The sequence below is a fragment of the Zootoca vivipara genome, chromosome 4 (genome assembly GCF_963506605.1).
Source record: "Zootoca vivipara chromosome 4, rZooViv1.1, whole genome shotgun sequence".
Taxonomy (NCBI): Eukaryota; Metazoa; Chordata; class Lepidosauria; order Squamata; family Lacertidae; genus Zootoca; species Zootoca vivipara.
Window position 1 is genome coordinate 8,066,755 of NC_083279.1, and position 24,923 is coordinate 8,091,677.

At 38.9% G+C, this 24,923-nt stretch overlaps 1 protein-coding gene and 1 long non-coding RNA gene across 9 annotated transcripts in view; one reads left to right on the forward strand and one right to left on the reverse strand.

Moving 5' to 3' along the window:
* The window catches only part of DACH1 (dachshund family transcription factor 1), a 336,068-nt gene that overhangs the window by 5,241 nt on the left and 305,904 nt on the right, over nucleotides 1-24,923 (reverse strand). For 7 of the 8 annotated variants that reach the window (XM_060273322.1, XM_060273318.1, XM_060273315.1 and 4 more), the window contains 3 exons: nucleotides 22,741-22,884; nucleotides 22,245-22,313; nucleotides 3,139-3,182 (listed from right to left, as the gene is read on the reverse strand). In XM_060273322.1, coding sequence (XP_060129305.1) covers nucleotides 3,139-3,182; nucleotides 22,245-22,313; nucleotides 22,741-22,884 — 257 coding nt within the window. The remainder of the gene's footprint in view (nucleotides 1-3,138; nucleotides 3,183-22,244; nucleotides 22,314-22,740; nucleotides 22,885-24,923) is intronic. The other variant, XM_060273316.1, reaches the window with a different exon arrangement.
* Nucleotides 195-23,784, forward strand: LOC118084657 (uncharacterized). The gene is made up of 3 exons (XR_009557424.1): nucleotides 195-253; nucleotides 13,389-13,612; nucleotides 23,414-23,784. It is a non-coding gene; the product is annotated as an uncharacterized LOC118084657 (long non-coding RNA).

A 24,923-nucleotide genomic window follows, 5' to 3' on the forward strand; every position in this document is an offset into this window, starting at 1 on the left:
AACAGGCCCTCCATCCATTTTACAACACCAGTGCTGCCCAGAAACAACTGTTGGAGACTGTATAGTATTTATCAGAATTTTCGTTATCTAGAATGGGCAAAAGCTAATGATTACAGGCATTGGCTGTAATTCCTGTACCTACGGGTTAAAGGTAGTCTGCATTCAGTCCATTATGTTTTATTTATCTGTATTGGGTCTCAAGGAACTATTGTTATCTTTTGCCAGGACAGAAGCTTCTAAATCTGCAGGAAGAGTGAGTATATTTTTCAAAGCCTACTACGCGAGGCCTTTTCCACCATGAATGTCAAAGGGGGGGGGGGAAACAAAAGGGCACATTCTGAAAGTCGACGTTTGCAAATATTTATGTAGGACTGGTTTCCCTTCCCTTCCAAAAAAAAAGCATATGCTTGCTACATAATGTAATGAGCATAGATCAGGCCTGCTCAACCTGTGACGGTTCAAGATAGTCCACCAGCAATGCAAAGTAAGCCACTGGAGAGGACTGGAAAACTTGCTGTTTGTGTTATTTGCCTGGGAGTACATATAAATGGGCGAAGTGTCAAGCAGCTGGCAGACCATGATGCATGGATAGTTGGCGAGTTGCATGTGGTCACAAGTTGCTCAGGCCTGACTCTGTGAATCATAACATTAAAAGCATTTGCAATGGCAGCATGTCTGAACCTGCTTTTAAAAAGCTGTAGGTAGAAAATGCAACTTGAAAAAAGAGACAGGGCACATATTTTTGTAAACTTAAGCAATCAATAATAAAAATAATAAAGCTTTATGTGAAGGTTTTGATTCCAGCCTATGTTAAGACTCCTTCATAATATAAATACAGTATGTCCCGATTAATTTATTTGAATTGAAATATGTCCCATTTGCCACAAATCAGCCGCATTAATGATTAAGAGCTCAAATCCTTTGCTTTTCTCAGCTTCCCATCGCCATCCATTTGCTTTGCTGCTGGGAGCATAACTTTCCCTTTTTGTGTGACGGCAGTAGCAACCCACCAGCGGCATTTCACCATTGCCAGGTAAACAGTGCAAGCGCCGTGTGCGAGGGGCTGATTTGGCTGGATAGGACCACGTTAGGGGAAGCTTGCATATTTCAGGGTCAGTGGAATGGCCCCAGAGTTCTGTTTACTTTGCTATTCCATTTTGAAAAGTAATGTTATGCCTCTTTTAAATGTGACTTTCCCAAGTGGTGTACAAATAGAAATGAAAGAGTAAAACAAATAATCCAAGCCAAGAACCACAGAGCAGCATAGAATAAATAAATAGTTGCTAAAATCAATTTGCTTGGGGCAAATAAAAAAGCCTTGGCTCTTAGCCCTAAAGCTATGCACCAGGTAGCCACCCCTGGTTTTGTTCAGTTGCTAGGCTATCACAGCTAGGACTTCCATTGGATATATCAAAAGAAAGGCCCCTGTCAGCTTTTTAGCATAGAAAATAGACGTGAAGGAGGAGGAGGAGGGACTTAACTTCAGAACCTTGCTCCTCATCCTCATTCTGAAGAGCTGGTGTGCCTGCAACTAGTGGATGAGGTAGGGAAGTGAGCATACAGCAACTTTTTACATGCCTGACTCTGCAAAGCATCCTGCAAAGTGCCTTACATCAAGGGAAGCTTGTATGTTTCCATGCAGATATAGGTCCCCCCTAGCTTCACTGGGCTGATGAAATATACATCAAATAAAATGGAATGTTTTTTTCTCTGAATAAAAACAAACCTGCTCACGTACGTTAAAGGATGTAATCAAGTGCATTTCCTGGTAGGAAGAAACTTATTGAAAAACGGCAGCTATTTTGTTTCCTCAGAAGTTTTTTTGTTTGTTTGTAGGCACCTGTAATCTAATGAGGTTTGCCATTTTTCAAAGGACAGCTGTGCCCAAAAGCACACAACCCCTTCATCCTAATGTTGATAAAAGCATCTCTGATCCACAGCTCAAGCAGTTTTAAAATTATATAGCTGCTGGGTTTATTTGTTTTAATAAGATAGGGCAAGTGTGAATCGCAGTGTAATCCTAACCTTCCATTCAACATGGTGTTTTAATAATTGAAGGGAAAGGAACAAGAACAATAAAAAGGAGATGAGGACAAACAAATGGGGGTGTGATTCATGTACGCAATGAATAAGGCAGCACCGGGAAATCCAAATAAAAGCAAGCGTCTTGCAACAGATGGAAGAGATCTTAGACAAACTGTAACCCTTATCCAAAACACTTACTGCGAAGTAGCTTATTCAGGTGTTTAAGAAAACCCATATATCTTGTTTAAGATGTAAATGCTGTTACACAATGAATCTGAGTTCTTAACTATGGGGACGTGTTTGAGGTGAAGCTGATACATATTCAGAAATTTTGAAATGGAAGAGATTATAACTGTGGAATTTCTAAACACTGTCTCCAGCAATTTTTGCTTGACAGTCCTGTATATGGCAATCCTTTATGGCAAAGTTTGAACTCCTAGCTGGTACGTATAAGGCTATTTCACACTGAGTCAGAATACTGTTTCATCTAGTGCTGTCTCCTCCAGGTGTTGGTCACTTCCTGGGAGTCAGATAAGGTATTTTTCCAACCCTACAAAATTATTAGCTAGAAATACCAGGGATTAAACCTAGCTTTTCCCTTACCTAGTAGATCTCTGGGCACAAATCTGAATGTGAACAACAAACGTCATGTAATTAAGCTGCAAAAATAAATCTTCAGATAGGGGTGCTAAATGAATCCAATGGGCTTAATATTTTGTAAAACAGGATATGCTTGACTCTTGTTGAAGATACTGTGCTGGATACTCCTGGTGATAACGCATACCTTGCCTTGTCAGGGTTCACAAAAAACACCAGGCATGGTCCACACAGCTGTATTTTCAGGTCCAGTGCTAATTAAAAAACTTCCCCATGAACTGTGGGCAACTGTCCTCTTCCCAATGTCAGGCTGGGTCACAAATCTGTTCTACATATTTTTAAACTGGTTCTTGGAGCATGGCTACCGATTTTGAAGATGTGACAATATAAATAAATAAAAAAAATCAGAGATTTTTTTCTGCTGCCTGGTGAACTTGGCTATCACTTGTTTTTATTTGTATCAACAGTACAACAGCACTTCCCGGAAAATGAGAAACAAAAGAACTAGTTACTTACAATCACTGAACCTGAATTTCTAAAGCACTGCATTCCGGTCACTTCTATTGGGAGAAGCAGGCGTGGGAAAAGAGGAAAACAAGGGAAAAAATAAACAAATGTCGGAGTCAAACACTAGACTAGGAAGTCATTGCTAATTATAATCGGCTTGCGATCCTTTTATCTCTTACTGGGTTCAGTTTGATTTGCATCCAGAAGTTGACCAATTGTACAGAAATTCTGCAAGAAATGGGTTCATTTAGAATTGGTGGTAGTCATATTCCCAGTTAAAATACATATAGTTCCCAACGTGCAAACTGCATTCGTTGAGCAGAAGTGACAATAGACCATTCTGGTATTGCTGAATGAATGTCGCTTCAAAAGATATTGTGATGGCAAGAAATGAATTTGTTGTCAGCAGAAAGGTGAAAATTATGGCTTTATGCAAAGAAATAGTGAGAACAAAGTTGTTTCTTAGGTGATGCGATAGCTTTTTCCAATTGGGAACGGAAAGGGAGATCAGCTCAGTTGCGCTAGTGGAAGTCCTTGTGTGGACTTCTGCTAGCAGGACCCATTAGCTGGATCCAGCTCTCTGAAATTAGAGACCTAATGGAAACACAAACTCCTATGTATATCTCAGGGAGTAAGTATTCATAGCTGTATATAGTGGAGAGAGTATCTTTCTTAGAATTTTTTTGCCTTGTCTGATGCCAAAGAGCAAGAAAGTCATGCAGAAACGTAAATCTGCCAAACTTGACATAGAAACTTTAAGACGTTTCCATTGCATCTTTTAGAACAACTATGGAAACTGATGTAGAGCAGATCATAAGGATACATAGGTAATAGTGACACAGTGCACCTCTGATTACATTTTAAAATGGGATAAAGTAACGTGAAGCATTCTTCCCACAATAAAGTGATGGCTTGCGACCATGGTTACTATCTGCAATGCTTTTAATGTCCGTCACTAGAGCTTGTAACATGAATGGAATTAACTGATGTCATGACTTGGTTTGCCATTTATTAGCTACAATTGCACATCTCTCTCTCTCTCTCTCTCTCTCCCATCCAGTTTGCAATGAGGTAAATTGATGCATCTCCAACACACATGCAAATGCATATGTTGTATATCTGCGTTACATTGCCATTTCCCTGTCAGTACTTTGAACAGCGAAGGCGTTCCTCTCTTGTAGTCTGAAAGACCTTATGAAGAAGGGGGGGATTGAGATTGGAAAATGTCTGCCTGATGGCACACACTCTTGAGTCTTGTTCCTCCCCTGCTTTGAACTGCAAGGGAGCTTTCCATTTACGTATTTTCCAAACCATTTGCTTTATGCATTTATATACATATGCGCATAAGCAAATAGTTTAGAAAAATAATGCATTCACTTCAAATGGTAAGGGTAGTGGAAGGGGGAATGAGCCCCAACCCCCCATTGTTGATGCACTGGTGATACATTTCTCCTTCCCTCCGCCTTCAGATTGATAACAATAAGGCCTAGATCTGGGAGGACTGTGTACATAGGCAAAGATTCTGGAAAATGTTCCATCATTTTCCATCAACTGCTATTACACACACACACACACACACACACACACACGAAAGAGATTGTGTTCCACTTGTTAAGCCAACAAAGCTATGACTTCTCTCACTGTGAGGAACATCCCTTTCTTTCCTGTGGTGCTGTGGTCTAAATCACTGAGCCTAGGGCTTGCCAATCAGAAGGTCGGCGGTTTGAATCCTTGCAACGGGGCGAGCTCCAGTTGTTTGGTCCCAGTTCCTGCCCACCTAGCAGTTCGAAAGCACGTCAAAGTGCAAGTAGATAAATAGGTACTGCTCCGGCGGGAAGGTAAACGGCGTTTCCATGAGCTGCTCTGGTTTCGCCAGAAGCGGCTTAGCCATGCTGGCCACATGACGCAGAAAAACTGTCTGCGGACAAACGCCGGCTCCCTTGGCCAGTAAAGCGAGATGAGCGCCGCAACCCCAGAGTCGTTCACAACTGGACTTAACTGTCAGGGGTCCTTTACCTTTAGCGTAGGGGGGCTACATGCCTCATGTCATCAATTTTTCCTCTAAAGAGAATACATAGGTAACCAACTTCAGGATAGTGTAGTAATTTGGAAATAGGCATAAGAAAATAACTATCACTGTTCCCTAGCTTACTTCACCTGCTAGTTTTAAATGGCATTTCTGGTACAGTTAATCCAGTTTACAGCACTATTGGTTTTATGGTGTTTGGATATTTTTTTCCTAAACTTTCACTATTTATTTTGATTTTAATATTTATTTTGTGCTGCCCTGGGACCCTTGGTTGAAGATTATTTACCTTACATAAATAATCAAAACATTTACTCAGATGAAAGGCCTACTGTGTTCTCTGGAGCTTACTCCCAGGAAAGTGTCCATAGCAATGCAATATTAGAGATTTACTTGAATATTACAAATTGTGTTGTATATGTCATGTGCCTAGATGAAGCCAGAACTGTAAATTTCTACAATGACTCCAATGTCATATCTATAGAACAGCCAAAAGACAACAGTATTTCTGAATACAATTAAAATTAAAATTAAGTATGAATTCTGGAAAAGACTGTTGTTTCTAGTGCAAAGGAATGCGATTGAAAAGCACACCTCTCTTAATGCAGGGAGTAATTTTGTTCTTGTTTGTTTGTGTTTTTCCACTGATAGTTTACAATAAGGGAAATAAAGAAGTCAAAACCTCGGGTGCCTCATATTCTAAGGCCAGTTTTGCTATCCTTTATGATACCTTCCATCACAGCCTATGCTATTATGCTATGCATGTTTTTCTATACTAGTTCCGAGATAAGATCTCTGTTTTTAATAAATAAGGATGACAAGAACATAATAGGGAAAAAAATTCTGAACAAACTGTATCCCTGTCAGTGAGAGCCAGGCTACCCAGTGTCTCAGAATGGAGGATAGGTTTTGCTCCCACAGAAAAGCACATCCATGTGATTTTTATCCTTCATTGCCCTAGCAAGGGAACGAGTGCTGTTATTAACTGCCGTGGTGCTTATTTAGAGATGCTGTATGGTAATGTCATGAAATGGCAACCTGAATTTCACAACATACATTTTATTCGTGGCAATTTACCATCCTTGGAAAATGACACTCGGGTACTGGTGATTAACCAAAAGGGTTAAGGGTTAAGGGAAAATAAGGCCAAGCTTATCCGAAACCACAAGAGCTATATTACTAGGAATGAGAGATGAAGAAGTTGACATGGTCTTTAGTGGGTGTGTTGACGTAAAGCAAGCTGGTCTAGGTGAAACCACTGTAAAGTTGCACCAGATCCAAACTCCGTTCAGCAACAGGGCTACTGCTGGCTGGCAGAGGGAAAGCAAGACTTTAAAACAGTGTTTTGAGTTATATTTTCACCCTTTTTAAATTATGCTGGGTTTTCAGGTCTGAGCTGAATGACTTATGATCCAGCCTAAGATTCCTCTCCTCTGGTCCTGCTCCCACCATGCCTCCCCCCCCCCAAAAAAAACCCCCGTTTCTTTTCAGGACTTAAATCTGTTGGGCTTGGTTTAGCCAGCTCGGTCCTTTCTGAGATGGGATGGGGGAGATAAACCAGCATATTTCCAGCTGAGGCATGGATGAGAGATTTAAACTGGCATAGCCCAGCTGCACCAAGAACCTCCGGGCTGATCTGTAGATCTGCTGGAAACAAACTCGCTCATCCCTGTGGCCAAAGGATTGCTCCCTCAATATCATTTATCTATAACTTGGCTAGTATTGCACTGATAGCTGAGCCCAGGACTAGCTTACATTAATGCAAAAAGATGGATGACAATGGCCCAATTTGTTTATAAATGCAAACATTAAAAAGAAGAAAGCAAGCAAAAGGGGATGAGGAAACATAAGACAATTTATTGCCTAACATGTTTAGAATATTTCAATTCTTCCTGTGGGCAGCTCTGATTTAGTCGAAATAATGATGCTGTGGGAAACAGTTTTGGTTTCTCTTTGAAACTACTTTAAATGCATTAGGCAATAAATTGTCTTCAGTGTAGCTTTTAATGTGTTCTTTCCTTTAGTTGCAGCTTAGCTGGGCCATAATATGATCAGGCTAGCCAACAGTTAGAATCTGAAGGCGAAATAGCAATGATTAAACAACAGGCAGAAAATGCTTTAAAAACTAAACTAAGCCTGGTATTGTATGCTAGCACTGAGTACCTAGCACATCTGACACACCAAGAAATACAGAATCACTTCTATGATGATGTGAGTAAACAGAAATTCTATGAGTGATTTAAATAATTTCAGGATTACTATGAACAACAACAAAAATTCAAGAATGCCGTCTTCCTTTGGTACCTCCTCCCTTTGCTTGACAAGATATTGCTTCTATGGCAGGTATCCATTTTTAGGGAGTATAACTGCAATAATAATTGTTACAGGTAGGTAGCCGTGTTGGTCTGACGTAGTCGAAACAAACAAACAAACAAAATCCTTCCAGTAGCACCTTAGAGACCAACTAAGTTTGTCATAGGTATGTATGAGCTTTCGTGTGCATGCACACTTCTTCAGATGTGTATAATTGAATGTCTTGATGTGGGTTATCTGTAGGAGGTTTAGTAGCGCGGTCATACCCCATTTATGTATCCCTCTGATGCCTTCAGTTTTATATTTTTAGATATCCCTCTGATGCCTTCAGTTTTATATGTTTATCTTTGTATTGAGAATTTTTTGTTTGTTTGTTTGTTTCTGACTATCGGTCGAATAAAGTATATTGATTGACTTCTTCAGATGCTTTCGTGCATCTGAAGAAGTGTGCATGCACACGAAAGCTCATACCTATGACAAACTTAGTTGGTCTCTAAGGTGCTACTGGAAGGATTTATTTATTCATTTTTTGTTTCGACTGCAATAATAATGTTATACATCTAATAAGTGAAGCATACAGAGCACAGGATTGTCCTCTGGGGTATTTCCATTTTAAGACCCATTTTAAGGTAGTTTTCAAGGAGTTCTTGCCAATGAAAACGGTTTATACAGTGCAATCTATGCATTTCCTCAGAAGTACCATACTTTTCCATGTATAAGACTAGATTGGTTTTGTTTTTTTAACTAAAAAAAATAATGTTAAAAAAGGAGGGGTAGTCTTATACACAGGGGGAATATTCCCCCATTTTCTTAATTTTGAGCACCCCAAAATAGGGGGTGTTGTATACAGTGGTACCTCTACTTACGAATTTAATGTGTTCCGAACGCACATTCGTAAGTCGAAAAAAATTGTAAGTCGAATCCCATTGCATTGGGGAGAAAAAATTCATAAGTCGAAGCAACCCTATCTAAAAATTCATAAGTAGAAAAAATCCTATCTAAACAGCATCCAAGATGGCGGACGGAGCTCCATTCATAAGTCGAGTCATTCGTAAGTAGAGGTACCACTGTACACGGAAAAATACGGTAAGTCCCACTGAGTTAAATGGTATCTATTCCCAAGTAAGTGCATTGATAGGATCGCAGGTTTAACAATTCAGACTTAGGTGGCAGGCAATCCAATGGCAAGACCTGCTGGGATGAGCAGCTTAGGATGCAGCAGAGCTTCAGCTCAGCTGACTGGCTTGTGGCTCAGCTTTGCTAAACCAGGATTGCTGTACTTTTTTGTGTATAAGACACCCCCATGTATAAGACGCCCCCTATTTTGGGGGACTCAAATTTAAGAAAATGGGGGGAGATGGCACAGAGTTGTTGAGCTTTTTTGCGGAGGGTTGCCCAGAATTGTTGAACTTTTTGGGGTGGGGGTGGGGGAATTACTCATAGTTGTTGAGCTTGTTAGGCTTGGGCTCTGCTGCTAAATGGGTTTGGATCTGGTGTAAGTTTATGCTGGTTTGTTGTTGTTATTGTTTAGTCGTTTAGTCGTGTCCGACTCTTCGTGACCCCATGGACCATAGCACGCCAGGCACTCCTGTCTTGCACTGCCTCCCGCAGTTTGGTCAAACTCATGTTGGTAGCTTCGAGAACACTGTCCAACCATCTCGCCCTCTGTCGTCCCCTTCTCCTTGTGCCCTCCATCTTTCCCAACATCAGGGTTTATGCTGGTTTAATTGACACCAATTTGCTTTACATCAGGTTCCTGTGCACTGGGCTGCTCCCTTTAACTCCCGCAAAACACTGAAAAGATATCCATTGAATATTAGTCTCCAGCCTCTGAGGAGCTGGAGCCCACCATTAACTATCATCTGCAATTGGGCCTGGCCCTGTGGCAAATATTGAGATTAGTGGGTGCAAGATTTAGAGGAGAAAATATGATAGATATATAAAAGAGATGCTTTTTAGTTTGTGGTAGTTCGGTTCTTTTACAATACCTGCAGCTATTTGTGCTTTGCTGTCGCTATCTTAATTTAACAACTTCACTTATTTGTATAAGAAAATTTTGTTGTGTAGATAGTCTATATAATTCTCTGCCTCGTATAGAGACAATAGCATGCATAATAGGTAAAGCATAAGCTCTTTCTAAAGCGAATTATTTGGTCCTAGGGACAATTTAAAATCTCTTTCTATTTACAAGTGCCACACTCTCAAAGGTGTTCTTACAGAGATCCTGCTTCTGTGCCATGTTTGTTCAACAACAAGACGTGTTTGCCATCTGTTTTTAACATGCCGCTCTACTAATTTCTGAGTTTTCAAACTCTCCAAGCAAGAATTTTAACCAATCGGTGTGTGTGTGGGGGGGGGGGTAATTTCCATATGGGTCACAAATCTTGTTGTGCACCTCTATTGAAGCAACTTGTTTTCATTGTCCTCCAAACCCACAACTGTTTGCATAGTTCAAGTATGGGTTTATTATTATTACAGCATTGTACTTATCCTTGAAAAATGAATCTCCAGTTCATAAATCTTATTATGCACTATGTTAAATTTTGTATAGCAGCAATTTTGCATTGTAACCATCTCTTTGCTTTCCTCCATTACTATCTGCTACAATATTAACTACTTGATACATTACCTTGGGATATAGGTGGCCCCCTTCTCAAGTAATAGCCTTAACCTTTGTCTCTGAAAGACTAATCACTGTCCTTTTAGATCCATAACTTTTATAGAAATTGCTTTCTGCAAAGCACTTCATCACATTTCATCTCCTAATGCTTTCCTATTCTGATTTTAACACTACAGCTTTGATATTTAGTGTGGTCTCATCTTTTGAATTCTCCTCCATAGAAGACGGTGCTACCATTACTTTAAATGAATGCTTTTACTGCACTTGATTATGACCTATCCTTGCAATCATGATGTTTAAAGCTGTTTATTCTATTAGAATACATGTAGCTGGCTTCCCTCTGTTGTTGGTATTTCAATTCTGTTAGTTCTGTTTTCCCCTTCTGGGGATCTGGTAAAAAGATAGGTCTTGCAACTAAACCACTATCTTCACAAAAATAATTGTATGTATTTCAGTTAATTCCTAATGAGGGACCGCAGTTCAGAAACATTAACTTGTAACATTTGATAGAGCAAGGAAATTTTTGGAAAACATTTAGCACAATATCTTTAGTTTGCAGAATTGTAATTGATTTGAATAGAAGCAGGATTGCACCTTTATTTTTTAAAAATGTTCCTGTTGCCCAAGTGACTCAGAATATTTAACGTGTGTGTGTTTTCAAATGTTGTGAGCCTAAAGAGATTTTTCTGAACACTTCAATTATAAAAACATTTAAAACATACAAACTTGTGCAACTTTTATTTTAATGAAGATGAGAAGTTCATTAAAGAAGATAAATATTTCATTAGATGTTAAATAAAACAAAGAGAATTTTTGGCTTCTCTCAGCACAAAATTCCTTTGAAAGATTAATTAATACATGCAAATTATGCAAATTAGACCCATGCAAATATTTTATGAAGACAATTAAGGGAACCATTAATTACTGCTTTTTTTGCTTCAGTGAGATTCATTCATTTAATTTTAATTTCACTTTAACTGTTCTGATGTATAATCTTGCAGCTAAGAACTTTATCTTTCCTGGTGGGTCACTTAAACTTATAAATTTCATCAAGTGAGCAGCAACCAGAATCTGAACAGATACTCTTTGGGTTATGTTCAGTATCAAGAGAAAATTTTGACACAATGCACTTCGAGGAACTGGGAAACTGAAAGAGAATGTGAGCTCATTCTTGGACAAGGTTCAACTGCTGAAAAAGCAATTAATTTGCTTTGGCTGTGCTAATATAGGGGAATTAGAAAGTGTGACACAAGACAAATAGAAATAATTAGTTCTCCAAAATGATGTTCTCATTAATATGGTTTGAACAGTAGAAATAAAAAAACCAACATTGTTGTGGTAAATCTGCATTCTCTCCCTAGCCACAGGAGTCAGAATAATGCAAGAAACTGCATTTCTAAAACATTTAAAAATCCTCATAGTATTTTTTCCCCTTTTGGAAATTTTCTCAAAGCATACAGTAGATCTGATTCTTCATTTCCAACAACATTTTCCAAAAGGATTTATGATTGAAAATGTATGTTTGGACAGAAGTAAATCCTATTGTGTTCAATGAGATTTACTCAAAGGTAAATGTGTACAGGATTTAATCCTTCTGTTTTAAAGTGTGAATTGTCCCCTCCCTCTTTCCCTCCTCTCAGACAACATACTTCATCCCACACAAATAAAAACATACTGGTAAATCCCAACTTTGGTTTCTGCATTGTTTATTTAAATCAAATTTTATGGGATGAGGTAGGCAATAATGCATAATGTGCTTATACTGTCATTTAAGCTGTGGTAGAAGTAGCATTATCTTATCAAAAGTTTCCTTAATGCCCTCTTTTATATTTGATAGCATAAAAGTTTTCTCCTTACTGAGTCTTTAAACAGGCAGGTACTCAGGAAAGTAAATTTTCTACTGCTTTACATATTAATGCATGTTGCCCATAGGAACAGGTAAGAATTCTCTCATGGAGCAAATAGTGGAAAAGCTAATCTACTCGGGTTACAAATAAAGCAGTAAAAGGCGATGTTAGAAAATAGTGACCATGTTAGTGACAGTTCCTATGATCAGCATTTTCTGCTTCAGTTCCTATGGCACTTAGCATTGCCATTCTCTCTCTCCATATTCAAGCGCTCTGGTTTAGACAGTTTCAGATACATGTTTAAGGTGCTATTGTTCATGAAGCCTTAAACCACTTGGGGCCAGGCTACCTGGGAGACAGTTTTCTCTCATATAGATTTGCCTGCACACTGAGGTCAGCAGAGGCTCTTCAGGTGGTAGCTCACCTTCAGAAATCCATCCCCAAACCACTGGAGAAATGGCCTTTACCATAGTAGTGCCGACTATGTGGGCCCAAAAATATGACGCGTGCCATCTATATTGTGTTTCTGACCTTAAAAGCTTATCTGTTTATCCAGGTGTTTCTTGATTCTTGCACATACAACCATCTATTATAGCCTCTGCTTAAAGTTTTAATGCAATTACAGATATTACTTATTGAGGTTCTTATGATTTCTGTTGTTCTGTTGTTTTACAGTTGTAAATCTCTTTGGCTGTTTTATATAAATGGTGTAAAACTAAAAACATTCACATGGTTATGTCTGAGTGAAGTAGCCGCATGACACAGGTGTATGGCTGGTTTACCAACAGTATCCGCAAGGAGCTACTCCACATGCTATAACAAATAAACAGTGAACTTGAAATCTAAGAAAATAAACCCCCCTATAAAGAATACATTTATCTATAATAGCCAATTAATGCATACGTAATGATTGGGGGAGATATAAACTGGACTTAAATAAATGCAGATGATAAGTTTATAATAACCAGGGAACTTTTAAAAGCACCCCAGTAAGCAGCAGAAAGAAAAGAAATGCAATTAGCTTTAAGCCAGAGCTTGACAGATTTATGAGTCAGTATTTTGATGAGTTCCTCAGCTAATGATTCACCAGTCACCTACAGAGGTTAAGAAATCCTTTTGTTCACTGAAGTATTTTTTCCAACCTTCTTTGAAGTAATCAGGTCATGAATTTCCTTACTTACAAGCCACACAAAGCCTTAGAACAGGAAAGCGCTACTGTACTGTAGGGTGGAGAGCCTTTGGCCCTCCGTAAGTTGTTGTTGCAATTCCCAACTCTCGTCAGCTGCAGCCATCTGAACCAATGGCCGCCAGGGTTGGTGGAAGGCTCCATCCAGCAACATCTGAAGGACCACAGGCTCCCTATCCATGCTGTACTGGTATCTCCTCTCTTGGTTGCCCTGAAAGCTTGGTCGAAGGCAGTTTTCATGTATCACTTGTAATATCTCTTTTTCAGCCTTTCCTCTCGAAATCCTGCCCACATGATTTACCTACCAACATGACTGCACAGTAAAGTTCAGAAGGCACTGAAGAAACCTGAAGCTTAATGCTGACACAATGTGAGCAGTAGATGGCAATGTCACAACATATCCATCACTTCTACTCATGGGATCAAGGGTGTTGGGATCATGGATGTAGTCACCATTTCTGCATCACCATCTACCAAGGTGGCAGTGGAAGGTAAGAGAGGCTGAGGATCATTAAGGTTCAGATCAGCCAAACTATATAAAGTTGTCACTGAATTTAATGGGAGAAACCGTTCTTTTTGTCCAAAATTGTCATGCTTTGAATCTCAACAACTGGCTTTTCTGTTGAAAACTTAAAAGTGGTTTCTTACATTGTTCACTTTAAAAATAGGACCATTTAGACCTTTTTACATTCTAGAAGTGGAAAACCCTTTTTGTATTATTCTCACAAGTTATTTTTTTTTATCCATATTGTGCTGCAAAATTCATTTCCTCACACCTTCTACTAGTAAACTCAGGTAGTGAGTGCCACCAGGATTGTAGCCAAAACAGAGCCATTGAGAAACCAGAGGAAGGTATCACTGTCAATATCCTTAGCAGAATATCAAGATTTGTAGAAATACAAAAAATCTTTTTTAAAAGTGAGGATAAAAAACAACAACAGCCCAGCGAGGACCAAACATGGTCAATAGACTTTGGATGTAGAGTGACAATTAGAAAAGAAAAATGAAATAAAGATTATGGGGAAAGTGAAATGCCCTGTTTGATATTAAGAGAGAGAAATGCCCTGTTTGGAAGGAATGGCTGGCTGGAATCCTGAACATAGGAGGGAGTACTGTATCAACCTGTATCCAAAGAAATTGAATTCTATGTGTTTGAACGGAAGGATCAAAATGTCTTGACATCAGAAGGCTGAGTACCCTAAATGCCCAGAGATACTTACGTTTAATGAGCACAATACAGAAAACAGCCTGCAAACCTATCCTTTTGAAATTGGTGAATGAATGAGATGGATGTACAAATAATATTTGTTACCAATTATATAACAACTCCTAATACAGTGATTAGCAGTGCTAACATATGCATATCTACTCAGAAATAAGTCTTAGAATCCAATCCTGGGCTGTGTCCTAGATAAGTAAGTATACGACCAATGCATGGACCTTATGAAATGCATGGTGTGACCAACATTCTCATTGCTCCTGAACATTCCACGTGATTTTGCCCATGCTTTTGCATTCATTTTACACATTGGTTATTTGAAAATTGTTTAAGAATACCATGTTTGAAAAAAACTTTCAGTAGATTAATCATTTATTTCACAAGAAGTGAAATGAGAAGTTATTTCATGTATCTCCAGGAAAGCCAAGTTATAAAACAAGATGCAGGTTGGGCTAACTGTGAAACATTTATGTCTGCAACTTTAGAAATTATTTTGAAAGAAAGTGAAATGACTAAGTTAGCATGCTTAAACTTTGCTTTCTTAGGTGATAAATAGAATAACTATCTCGTTTAAAGGTGTAGCTAACAATGACCTATGAACACTATGAAACAATAGCCTATTTATAGGTTACTGCCGGCAATCAATACCACCTTTTGTTTAACTTAATCAAAGTTGTCTTTAATTGATTAGCTTGGGCTGAAAAGCTGCCAAAATACAAGAGTTCAGTGCCAAGCGACAGGAAGCAAATTTATTATTGTTTAATTTCTGTGCACTGCGGTAGAATTCCACTGTTTATTCTTGGTTGAGAAAAAAAATGCAGTATGAGAGTACATAATTAGTGCATGTTTTCCTACTGGCTATTTGAGTATCAATTATAAAAGAGACAGACAAACCAGAGAATGTTTCAAGACCATAGACTGTGCTATTAGTTTCTGTCTCCATTCTGAACCTTTTAAAAGCATTCAACATAGCCCCAAAACAAAACAGGTACGTGTAAGGCAGCTGCTAGAATTTATACAAATAGCGTTTTCTAGAAAAGAGCTACAGTTCCTCACTCAGAGCTGCAGGCAGCTAGGGCAGAGCAATGGGGATGGGAGCCCCATTTACTTAGGTTTGTTGCCTACCAGTCCTACGAAGCTGGCAGCAGTCAATTCTTTTGATCTTTCAAGGGACTTTTTTGCTTTCTCTTGGGCAGAGAGAGAGGAAGAGGAGTATGGTGTGTGTGTGTGTGTGTGTGTGTGTGTGTGAGAGAGAGAGAGAGAGAGAGAGAGAGAGAGAGAGAGAGAGAGAGAATATATGTGGTCAGCATCTGTATGGGGAGTGTGGCTTGGCCATTTTGTCTATTTTCCCTGGTACTGAGGAACAATGTTGTCAGACGACAACAGCGTCATTTTGCGGGAGTTGGTGATTCCTGCATTGTAGGGGGTTGGACTAGATGAGCCTTGGAGTCCCTTCCAACTCTACAATTCTAGGACCCCTGCAGTAGTTGGTTCTGGTGCAGCTAAAGAAGTCTTATGATGGGCTGGCGAAAGGATGTCAAGGCCCACGGAGACTATAAGGAGAAACTGAAGCCTTCAAATATGAAACAAAGATCAGAGGTCTAGTGCTAAGGCACACTGTGATTTTCCCCAAAGGGCCCCCCTTTCTTGGTGAGAAGCAAAGAAAACAATGAGTGTTACTGTTTATCTCATCTACATTTTATATAGTTATAAATCCTCTTTTCCCAGAGTCCTAATATCCATCAAAGCAGGGAGTCAAATCATTAAAAATCTGAGTTCAGAGTAACATTTTGTTCAATTCATTTTGTTCAAACATTTTGTTCAATTTTGTTCTTTCCTTCCCTTTGATAAACTCATAGTTCATTATATAATTGCCACCTCATATTTTTTTAAAAAAACCCACACCTCATATTAGCATTAGCTTGTTCTGACTTTCCATTTTAAAATGGTATGCAAAGAACGATGCCCTGCATCATATTAAAAGTGTGTGTGTGTGTATTGTTGTACACTACCCTGATCATATTTTATGAGGGGTGGTCTACAAATATTTTATACATTAATTAATCAATGACTGTTGTTGTTTTGATTAAAGGAGGGACATTTACAATTCAGCTCACCTGTTCTCTTTTTGCATCTTTGCGCTTGAGGTATGGAACCTGATGTGAATTCTTGCGCTTCAAGAGTTGTTAAGAATGTATGAGCACAGCCACTTTAGAGTGGGATGGCTGATCCTTCAAACTATTTGCATTTCAGATTTCTCTGATAGATGACTATTTGTTATATCAAAGGACTAGCAGTGGAATCCTAACCATGCATACTCAGAAAACAAGTCACTGAATTCAGTGGGGCTAAAAAAAATTCACCTCCACAAATGATTGAAGCAGCTGTCCATTCATGCTGGCGGCTGGCGGCTGCTATTTGGTGATAGGATAGGTCCTCCTGAAAGTGAATGGCCACCAGGGGTGCTGTTACACCCCTAAGTAAGTTTTTGAAAATGAAGCACATCAGGGTAGTGTAGAGTTTCAGTAATAGCCTCCAGGCAGTGGAATCACTGCAGCTTACCAGGAGTTGGGAGGTGGCAGGGCAAGGTTGGAGCTTCATGGGCATACTGGTAGGAGTGCCAGATTTGCTTCAATGGTGGGCCCATGAATCCCAGACCTTGCCACCTTGGTCCTCCCACTCTTGTCAAGTAATGCTGATGGGAAGCTATTGCTGCAGCTCTGCTTCGCTCCTCAAGCCAATTCTAGTACACAGGAACACACGGTTTGATAGTTACTTGCCTTTATTTTAAAATAACATTTGAATGCTAATTACAGGTAGGTAGCCGTGTTGGTCTGGTATAGTCGAAACAAAATAAAAAAATTCCTTCCAGTAGCACCTTAGAGACCAACTAAGTTTGTCATTGGTATGAGCTTTCGTGTGCATGCACACTTCTTTAGATACACTGAAACAGAAGTCACCAGATCCCCACAAAATACTGTTTATGGCTGCATTTTCTTAACAGTCCGGCCCTTCCCCACCCTCTCACTATATGTGGGGATCTGGTGACCTCTGTTTAAGTGTCTCTGAAGAAGTTTGCATGCACACGAAAGCTCATACCAATGACAAACTTAGTTGGTCTCTAAGGTGCTACTGGAAGGAATTTTTATTTTTATTTTATTTGAATGCTAAGATCTTCAGCTTTCTGTGTGAGATGGCTAAATTTTGCTTATATAACAAGATTGCTGCCATGAAAATAGAGAGACTCCCACTTAGTTTGGGAATACTATGAATTTTCTCCAAATAAGAGGTGTAATAAGACAATCCAAACTGAGCAGCTATCAGGCAGCCTATTTGTGATTATAAAGGCTATATCTGTTGTCAGGTTTGCTAAGCATATTTGTTTCGTATAAACTTTTTCTTTCTCAAAACTAGAGTATGTTTCTTTGTACAATATAAATATCACTGTCAGTTTTATTAGTTTATTTATTTTAAAAGGAAAGAGAGGGTAGCTTTCAACTATAAGACAAGTATGTTGCAGAAGAATTGCACACAAACAAATGCTCATTTACTCAGACTATTATACTCATTAGACTTGTTTAATAATAGATTAAAAGGACTGCAAATCCGTTTAGAAAACAATTCCGTTTACTCTTTCAGTCAAGTGGCTGAAGATTTATTTGAGCAATTCTTATGTCTGCTAGTGGAAGCTCCTTGCAAAGTTTGGTTTAAACCTCTGCCACTTGTTAACAGCTTCTAACCAACCTGTCTAAAACATAGTCTCCTCCATCTAAACTCCTTGATTCACTTAAGTTGGCAAAAGTTGGCCAACCTATTTGCTTTCCACTCCTTCTCATGTGGTTGGGACAAAGAGAATAACTCTGTCAGGGTTTAAATTGTGGGCCAAATAACTGAAATTTGATGTAATATGAATTAAACGACACCACTTAAATTCTTCAGTATTATTTAGCTTTCAGTGACATATAATGCTAAGCAATCTTGACTTAGGGTGAGCAAGCAATGCCCAGGCTCCCAAAGAGGAGGTTATCACTGCCTAGATTCTCCTCCAGTGATTCTGCTGCTGCTCTGCATTGAGCTAACTCAGGCATCCCCAAACTGCGGCCCTCCAGATGTTTTGGCCTACAACTCCCATGATCCCTAGCTAACAGGACCAGTGGTCGGGGAAGATGGGAATTGTAGTCCAAAGCATCTGGAGGGCCGAAGTTTGGGGATGCCTGAGCTAACCCAAGGTTTGGCTTAGCATGTTGTCCAAATCTGGGCTCATGGTTTCGTTCTTCCCAGACCAAAACATGATCTGTAATCAAGCTTTGGTCTATGGTTTACAGCTCCTGGTTTGCCTAGGAAGAAAAAGCTATGTACAAAAAAGAACATCTTCTTGAATAACACTTAAAGTTCTGGATATAAAACTTCCAATCGTCTCATTACACTTTGTACCATTGTTATTTTTTTGCACAGTTTTATATTCTTTTATATCATTTCCATCTAGTAAAAAAAAAATCTTACCTATTTTCACTTACAGGTATCATTCAAGTTCTGCTAATATGGCAGGATTAGTACAATATAATCTTAAATAATCCTTAAATATTCTCCATTCTCCATATATTTTCTGATTTAAGACTCCTCTAACTCTTCCCGTCAGTTTTGCTTCCCGTCAGGTTCTAAAGCACAGAGGCTTCTGAAACATTACTTGGTTATATCACCTGACTTCAGGGTTACGGAACCTCCCCTCTGTATATAATATTTACTTTCCCAGCTCCTGGGATTCGGAGGAAAGGAATCTATTCCTGGCCTGGTGCTATAATTGGTGTCATTATGCTGGTATCTGGGTATGCCCCCAGACATGAGGTTGGCTATTTGCATGGTGCATCTACCAACAAAGGGAAGTGACCTTTTTACATGCCATCTAACCAGCCATTATGGAAGGAGATGCTTCCTTTGCCTGTTATACAGTGTTGTAGAAATTAGACTTGCCCATGTCACTGCTTGCATCAACTTCAGTACAAATGTTCAATAGGATTTAAACTTTCAGGCTATTAGAAAATGCTAAAATCAAAATGCTGCAGTGGTCTGTTAAGTACATAAGATGCTCCCTGAAGGGTCAAACCCAAAGAATATCTAGTCGAGTATCCTGTATCTCACAGTAGCCAACCAATCGCCTATAAGGGGTGGCACATTAAGTATGCTCTTTATGTACCCGTTGAAATGAAGTTTGCAGAAGGATAGCTACATTCAAACTTAATCCTAATGCGACGAAAGCATTGACACATCCTGTTTTGATTTATTGTTCTGTGCTCTTTATGGGGCAATCTCTAGAATCAGCAACTACAGCACAACACAGCAGCCCGTTTCCAGACAGTAACTGGACCCAGGCATCATATCAAACGCGCTTTGCCTCAGCTTATTTGCACTGGCTAGCTGTTCGCAACTGCTCCTAGTTCAAGGGGTCGAACACAAACTTTAAATCACTAAAACCAAGGCCTTTAGTGTCCGAAGGAGCCTTTTCTTCCCTGTGAACTCCCCTAATCTTTAAGACCTACTGGCGAGGAAAAGCCTCCTTCATTTTGACAAGCTTCCCTAACACACTCAGTATTTCAGAACCAAAAGATTAATGACTCTTGGTAAATAGGCAGCTGTCCTATCAGCACTCTGATTTATGTATAGCCAAGAGAAATAACACACATGTCCCATTATTCCATGCTGAATATATTTATGACAAAGAGACGATGGAAGCGCTTTTCTACCTAGCCTCCTAGATTATAATAACCTAGAGAAGGCATGAGGTCGTTTTCAAATCTCTCTGATGTGGTCAAGTATCTCCCAAGCATCCTTCTAATGTCAAAGGTTGGAGAGTATCATATTCACTGATGCTGCTTGTCAAAGTGCATATGGTTCTCCCTCTTACCCTCATAATGGCCCCACATGAGGTCGGTTAGTCTTAGAGATAATGAATGGCCCAAGGTCAACTAGTTGCCTTCATGGCCCAATGAGGATTTAAATCCAAGTCTGTCTGCTCAGTACTAATCAGAGATACAACTACACCACTCTGAATTTAGTTCTGAAGTAACATGCTTAGGGGTTGGCTGTGAAGATGGCTTCAAGTAGGGAACATCACACAGAGGAAAGATAACTAAACTGGGAATTCAAAACTGCTGTAAATGGTGTATGTATTTTAGACATTTTTAAAAACTCTTAGTCAAACACAAGAGTTAAAACCAAAGCATGTTATTTGTGCTTAAGTTCCACCTGAATCACTGAGACAAGTTAATTCCTTCTGAATTCCAAAGAATGACTAACGCTCTCTGGATTGGGGTCAATGGGTTTCAATATGCTTAATTCTTCATTGAAATGTGGCCAAACTTTTTTTTCTGGAACAGGAGAACAAGAAACAAAGTTCATGAGATGATATTCCTTCCCTGTGGAACGTCCTCCCTTCATATGTCAAGGAGATAAAGGAATACACAAATTTTAGAAAACATCTGAAGGCAGCCCTATATTGGGAAGTTTTTAATGTTTGATGTTTTATTATGTTTTTTTTATATATGCTGTAAGCTGCCCAGAGTGGCTGGGGAAACCCAGCCAGATGGGAGGGATAATAATAATAATAATAATAATAATAATAATAATAATAATAATAATAATAATGTCCTTTGAGCATTCATACATAATATTATTTTATAATAATAAAATTTTAAAAAATGAAGAGTCATTGAGCTAATATAGTATTTATAAATTTTCTGGAATTCGGGCAATAAGACACCTATTAGGCAGACGAGCAGGTAGTTAAGTTATGCTCACTTCAGATTTTGTAGTCTACATAGTCCAATCAGTGATCACTCATTACCTAAGTACTGTCGCTGCTTCCTTATTGAGTTCACACCTCACAAAATAATTCATGGCATCTCTTGGGTTGAGTTTCCTGGTGTGTGAAAATAAGCTTCCTGTACCCTCTTTTTTGACATGCATTTAATAAATGTGTTGCTTATTATCTTTTTGAATATTTTCCTATAGTACAATGGCATGCAAAACACCTTAGAGGAGCTAGGATATGAGATTCAATAGCAGACTAAAAGACAGCAAATGAAATTTTTAGAGTGATTGACTTTAAAATGCAAACGAAAGGCATCTCAGAGAGATTACTTCAGCTAATCATTTTAGTCTTGTCTTTGAAGAATGTACCTTCATTTAAAATGGAAAATAAATGCTATTTTTTGCTGCTCAGTATTCATGTAAGCACATCAGCAACCACAAATAGAATAAAATAAATGCAACCTTCAGAATTTGCTCTTTATTAATTTTGTGTGTGTTTGCTATCAATGTATTTATCTATCCATCTCTTAAAATAATTAGCCATGGAATATTTTGCAAATATGGGTGCAGTTGTACCATCAGTTATATGTAAGAACTAATTAATTAAATGACACTTATTGAAGTATAGGATCATAGTTTGCTGTTTATTTCCTTGGATCTGTTACATAAAAACTCTGCCTGCCCCACTTGAGATAATTCCAAAGCATTTACCAGTCACTGAGCTGTAATGTTTCTGTCTTGAAGATTACCTACCTGGTTGTTGTTTCTACCTTTACTGAAAAAGCAGTCTTTTTCATAAAGATGTGGTGGCAAACACTTTAAAAATACATTCATCTTAGCCACACTAAATGCAGTTCTGCAAATTAATTATTCATCTTTAATTGCATTATATAAACAGAAATGACCTGCTAATTTAAAGGAAATCTATCAGTGCAAAATGAATTCTCTTCTATAAAAAAAAGCCAGATGAACTTGACCTTGTATGAACTTGTTTTGATGTGGCCCAGATGGTAGGCTGCATGCTTGAATAGCGGGCTAGAGCAGAGGAAAAACTAATATAGTAAGATCTAGATTTATAGCCTTTTGCAAATTCCTACCTTGTATTGTCCTTTCAGCATCTGTTCTGCCCCCACTGCGGTCAGCTTCTATCTCTGGGGTCAGAGAGTCTAAAAGCACAAAAAGGTAAGGCTGACACATATTTCACTTGAGCCTCAAAACCCTCTTTTTACAACCTGTTACTCAAGTCCTGAATTACAATACAATCAACCTTTGCCCTGTTTTTAATGTTGAACAATGACTGGGTGCCAGCACAATAATTTTTCAATGAGCACGATTAATGAGAAATAGATGTTTAAAGCAGAGTCAGTAACAGAGAGCTGACATCTCAAAGCATTTAATAAAATCATCTGGTTTAATCCCCCCCAATAATATAGAATTTTAAAAATTGCAATACAGAGGAAAAACCGCTTGCTATTTTCTCTCTATTGCAGTTGGGAGGAACTAACCACCAACTCTCTTTCTGATATGACGTTTCCCCATCACACTACTTGAACCATGCATTAGTCTAACAAATGCAAAAAGGTGGCTTCTTACCATTTAGGACCCTGAGATTATCTGTGGAAGCTGCCTGTTTCAGTGTCTGTTCCGCTTGTTCTCGTCTCTTTGTTTCAAATTCAAGTGCTTCCTGCAATTTCCTCTTGGCTTTCTTTTCCTTCTTTAACCTTTTCTGAATTATTGCTGTCATGGAAAAAAATCTATTCAAGTTCAACCCCAAAACCTTGACTTGAACACTTTATTTACTTTAGATTCTTAATAGCTATGACAAATCTAAATAAAAAACATTACATATATGTACTCATCATTTATTAATAGTGCACTTAGATCAATTTTCATGGTCCAGTTTTCTATACCAGAAAAAAGTTATAATGAGGCATATCTTCCCTGGATTGACTTTATATTATTACGTGGCATTCTGCTAAAGTTGTGCAAACAGACACACCAATCCAGCTCTTCAGGGTTGGTGTCCGTGGCTTAAAGCAGTTTTAATGAGCAGGTAAAGGATTTGTTTAAAAACCCAAATGCATTACGCGCCGCAGTGGATTTCAAAACACTGCATAGCGTCACCTGAAGTGAACATCTCATCTGGAACCTGCCTTTCCAAACACTTTCACATGCTTGCCATTTTTGTTTCTCAATTATGCAAGCTCCTCGCAGGTTAATATTTCCTTTCGTGTTCATAGCTGTTTGTTCTTTTCTCTTCCACAAGGTGGAGTTTGCAATGGAGTTGAGCTCAGGTGACAGACTGCTTCACTCCTGGAAGCATTCCAGTTCACGGTGATTTTCCATCCTGGATCTGCATAAACTACCGGGATAGACAAGCCCGTGTAATCTTTCAGAAATTCCTCATCAGCTGTGACATGTTTGAATTCCTTCCAAGGTACCCAAGCCTATTAACTTTCCACTTTCAACCTTCATCCTCCTCCTCTCTGGGCAACTGTTGTTAGCTGCCTTTCTTGCCCTCTGCTGCCCTCCCTCTAGCAGGCAGGAGGAGAGTGTACATCATGCTGACATCTACAGCAGGACAGTGCTCATTGTCAAGTCAAACATCAGGCAGATGTATGGTTGTACAGCAATGAAGATGGGATTTATAAAATAAGGGCTCTTTTAAAGATGCACCAACACCAGAGGTCCTTGTGGTGCAAAACCATTTTAAGAACATGTGCGAAGCCGGAATGTAATTCCTACCGTGCCAGAAACAGCATTCATATGGCAAACAAACAAAGTTCTTATTATATTTCAAATGTGAGGTCGAAGCACCTTGAGCAGCTCTGTGGTTTAATGTTTTATTATAACCACACTGTTAACAACCTAAATGAATACAAAGAAAGCGCAGGTTGCTTTCTGAATTATGTGTTTGTTGTAGCTTATCCTTTGTAGCCACAGAAAGTAATGTTTTGCTGTGCACCTAACCACTTCAGAAATACGATGCTAGTTTTACTACAATCATAGTAGACTCTACAGTCAAAACAGTCACTAATTAGAGGATAGAAATGGAAATCAAAGGAAATGAGACAAGTAAACATGTCATGAAGCATAACTCGTAAGCAGCTTAGGGTATATAATGCCCCTATATAAGGTTCCTGTGCTGTTCAAAGCACATGAAGTTTTACTACTAGTTCATTAGCTCAGCTGTTTGCTTATAAGCCCAACTTATCAATCCTTAACAGGTTTACCTGGAAGGCAGCTTCATTGATCTGATCTGCTAGGGTGCCAAAAGACTTTAACTTTTGGGGTGTTGTGTTTGCTTACTTTGGTCATGCATCATCATAATGTCCATAATACTTTGGACAATAGCATCAAAACAGATTTAAGGAGAAAAGTTCTATTTAGCCTTTCAGTTGTAATTGGGTGGACCCTAGTAGCTATTTGAAATATTGGTGGGAGGGGGAGCCCTATTGATATGAATCAGTAAGTGGAACTACCATATGCCTAAGGTAACTGGGATCTCCAGCAATTTCTAAAAACAGAAGAGGGAAAACTTTAGCATCATAAATTCTTTTTTTTTAAAAAAAAAATATGGTTATAACACTTTAAGAGCACTGGAGTAGATTTCCCCCCTTCTCTTTGGTAAACATAGAGGTAGAGGCGTCTCTACATCTTCAAGACCTGCTTCTGTGCTGTCACCATGTGACAATCCTGTGGTCATGGAATAACCAGCAGGTTCTCCTTGGAACATCAGCTTGGTCTGTAACAGTCCACTAAATATCCTGGTCCCA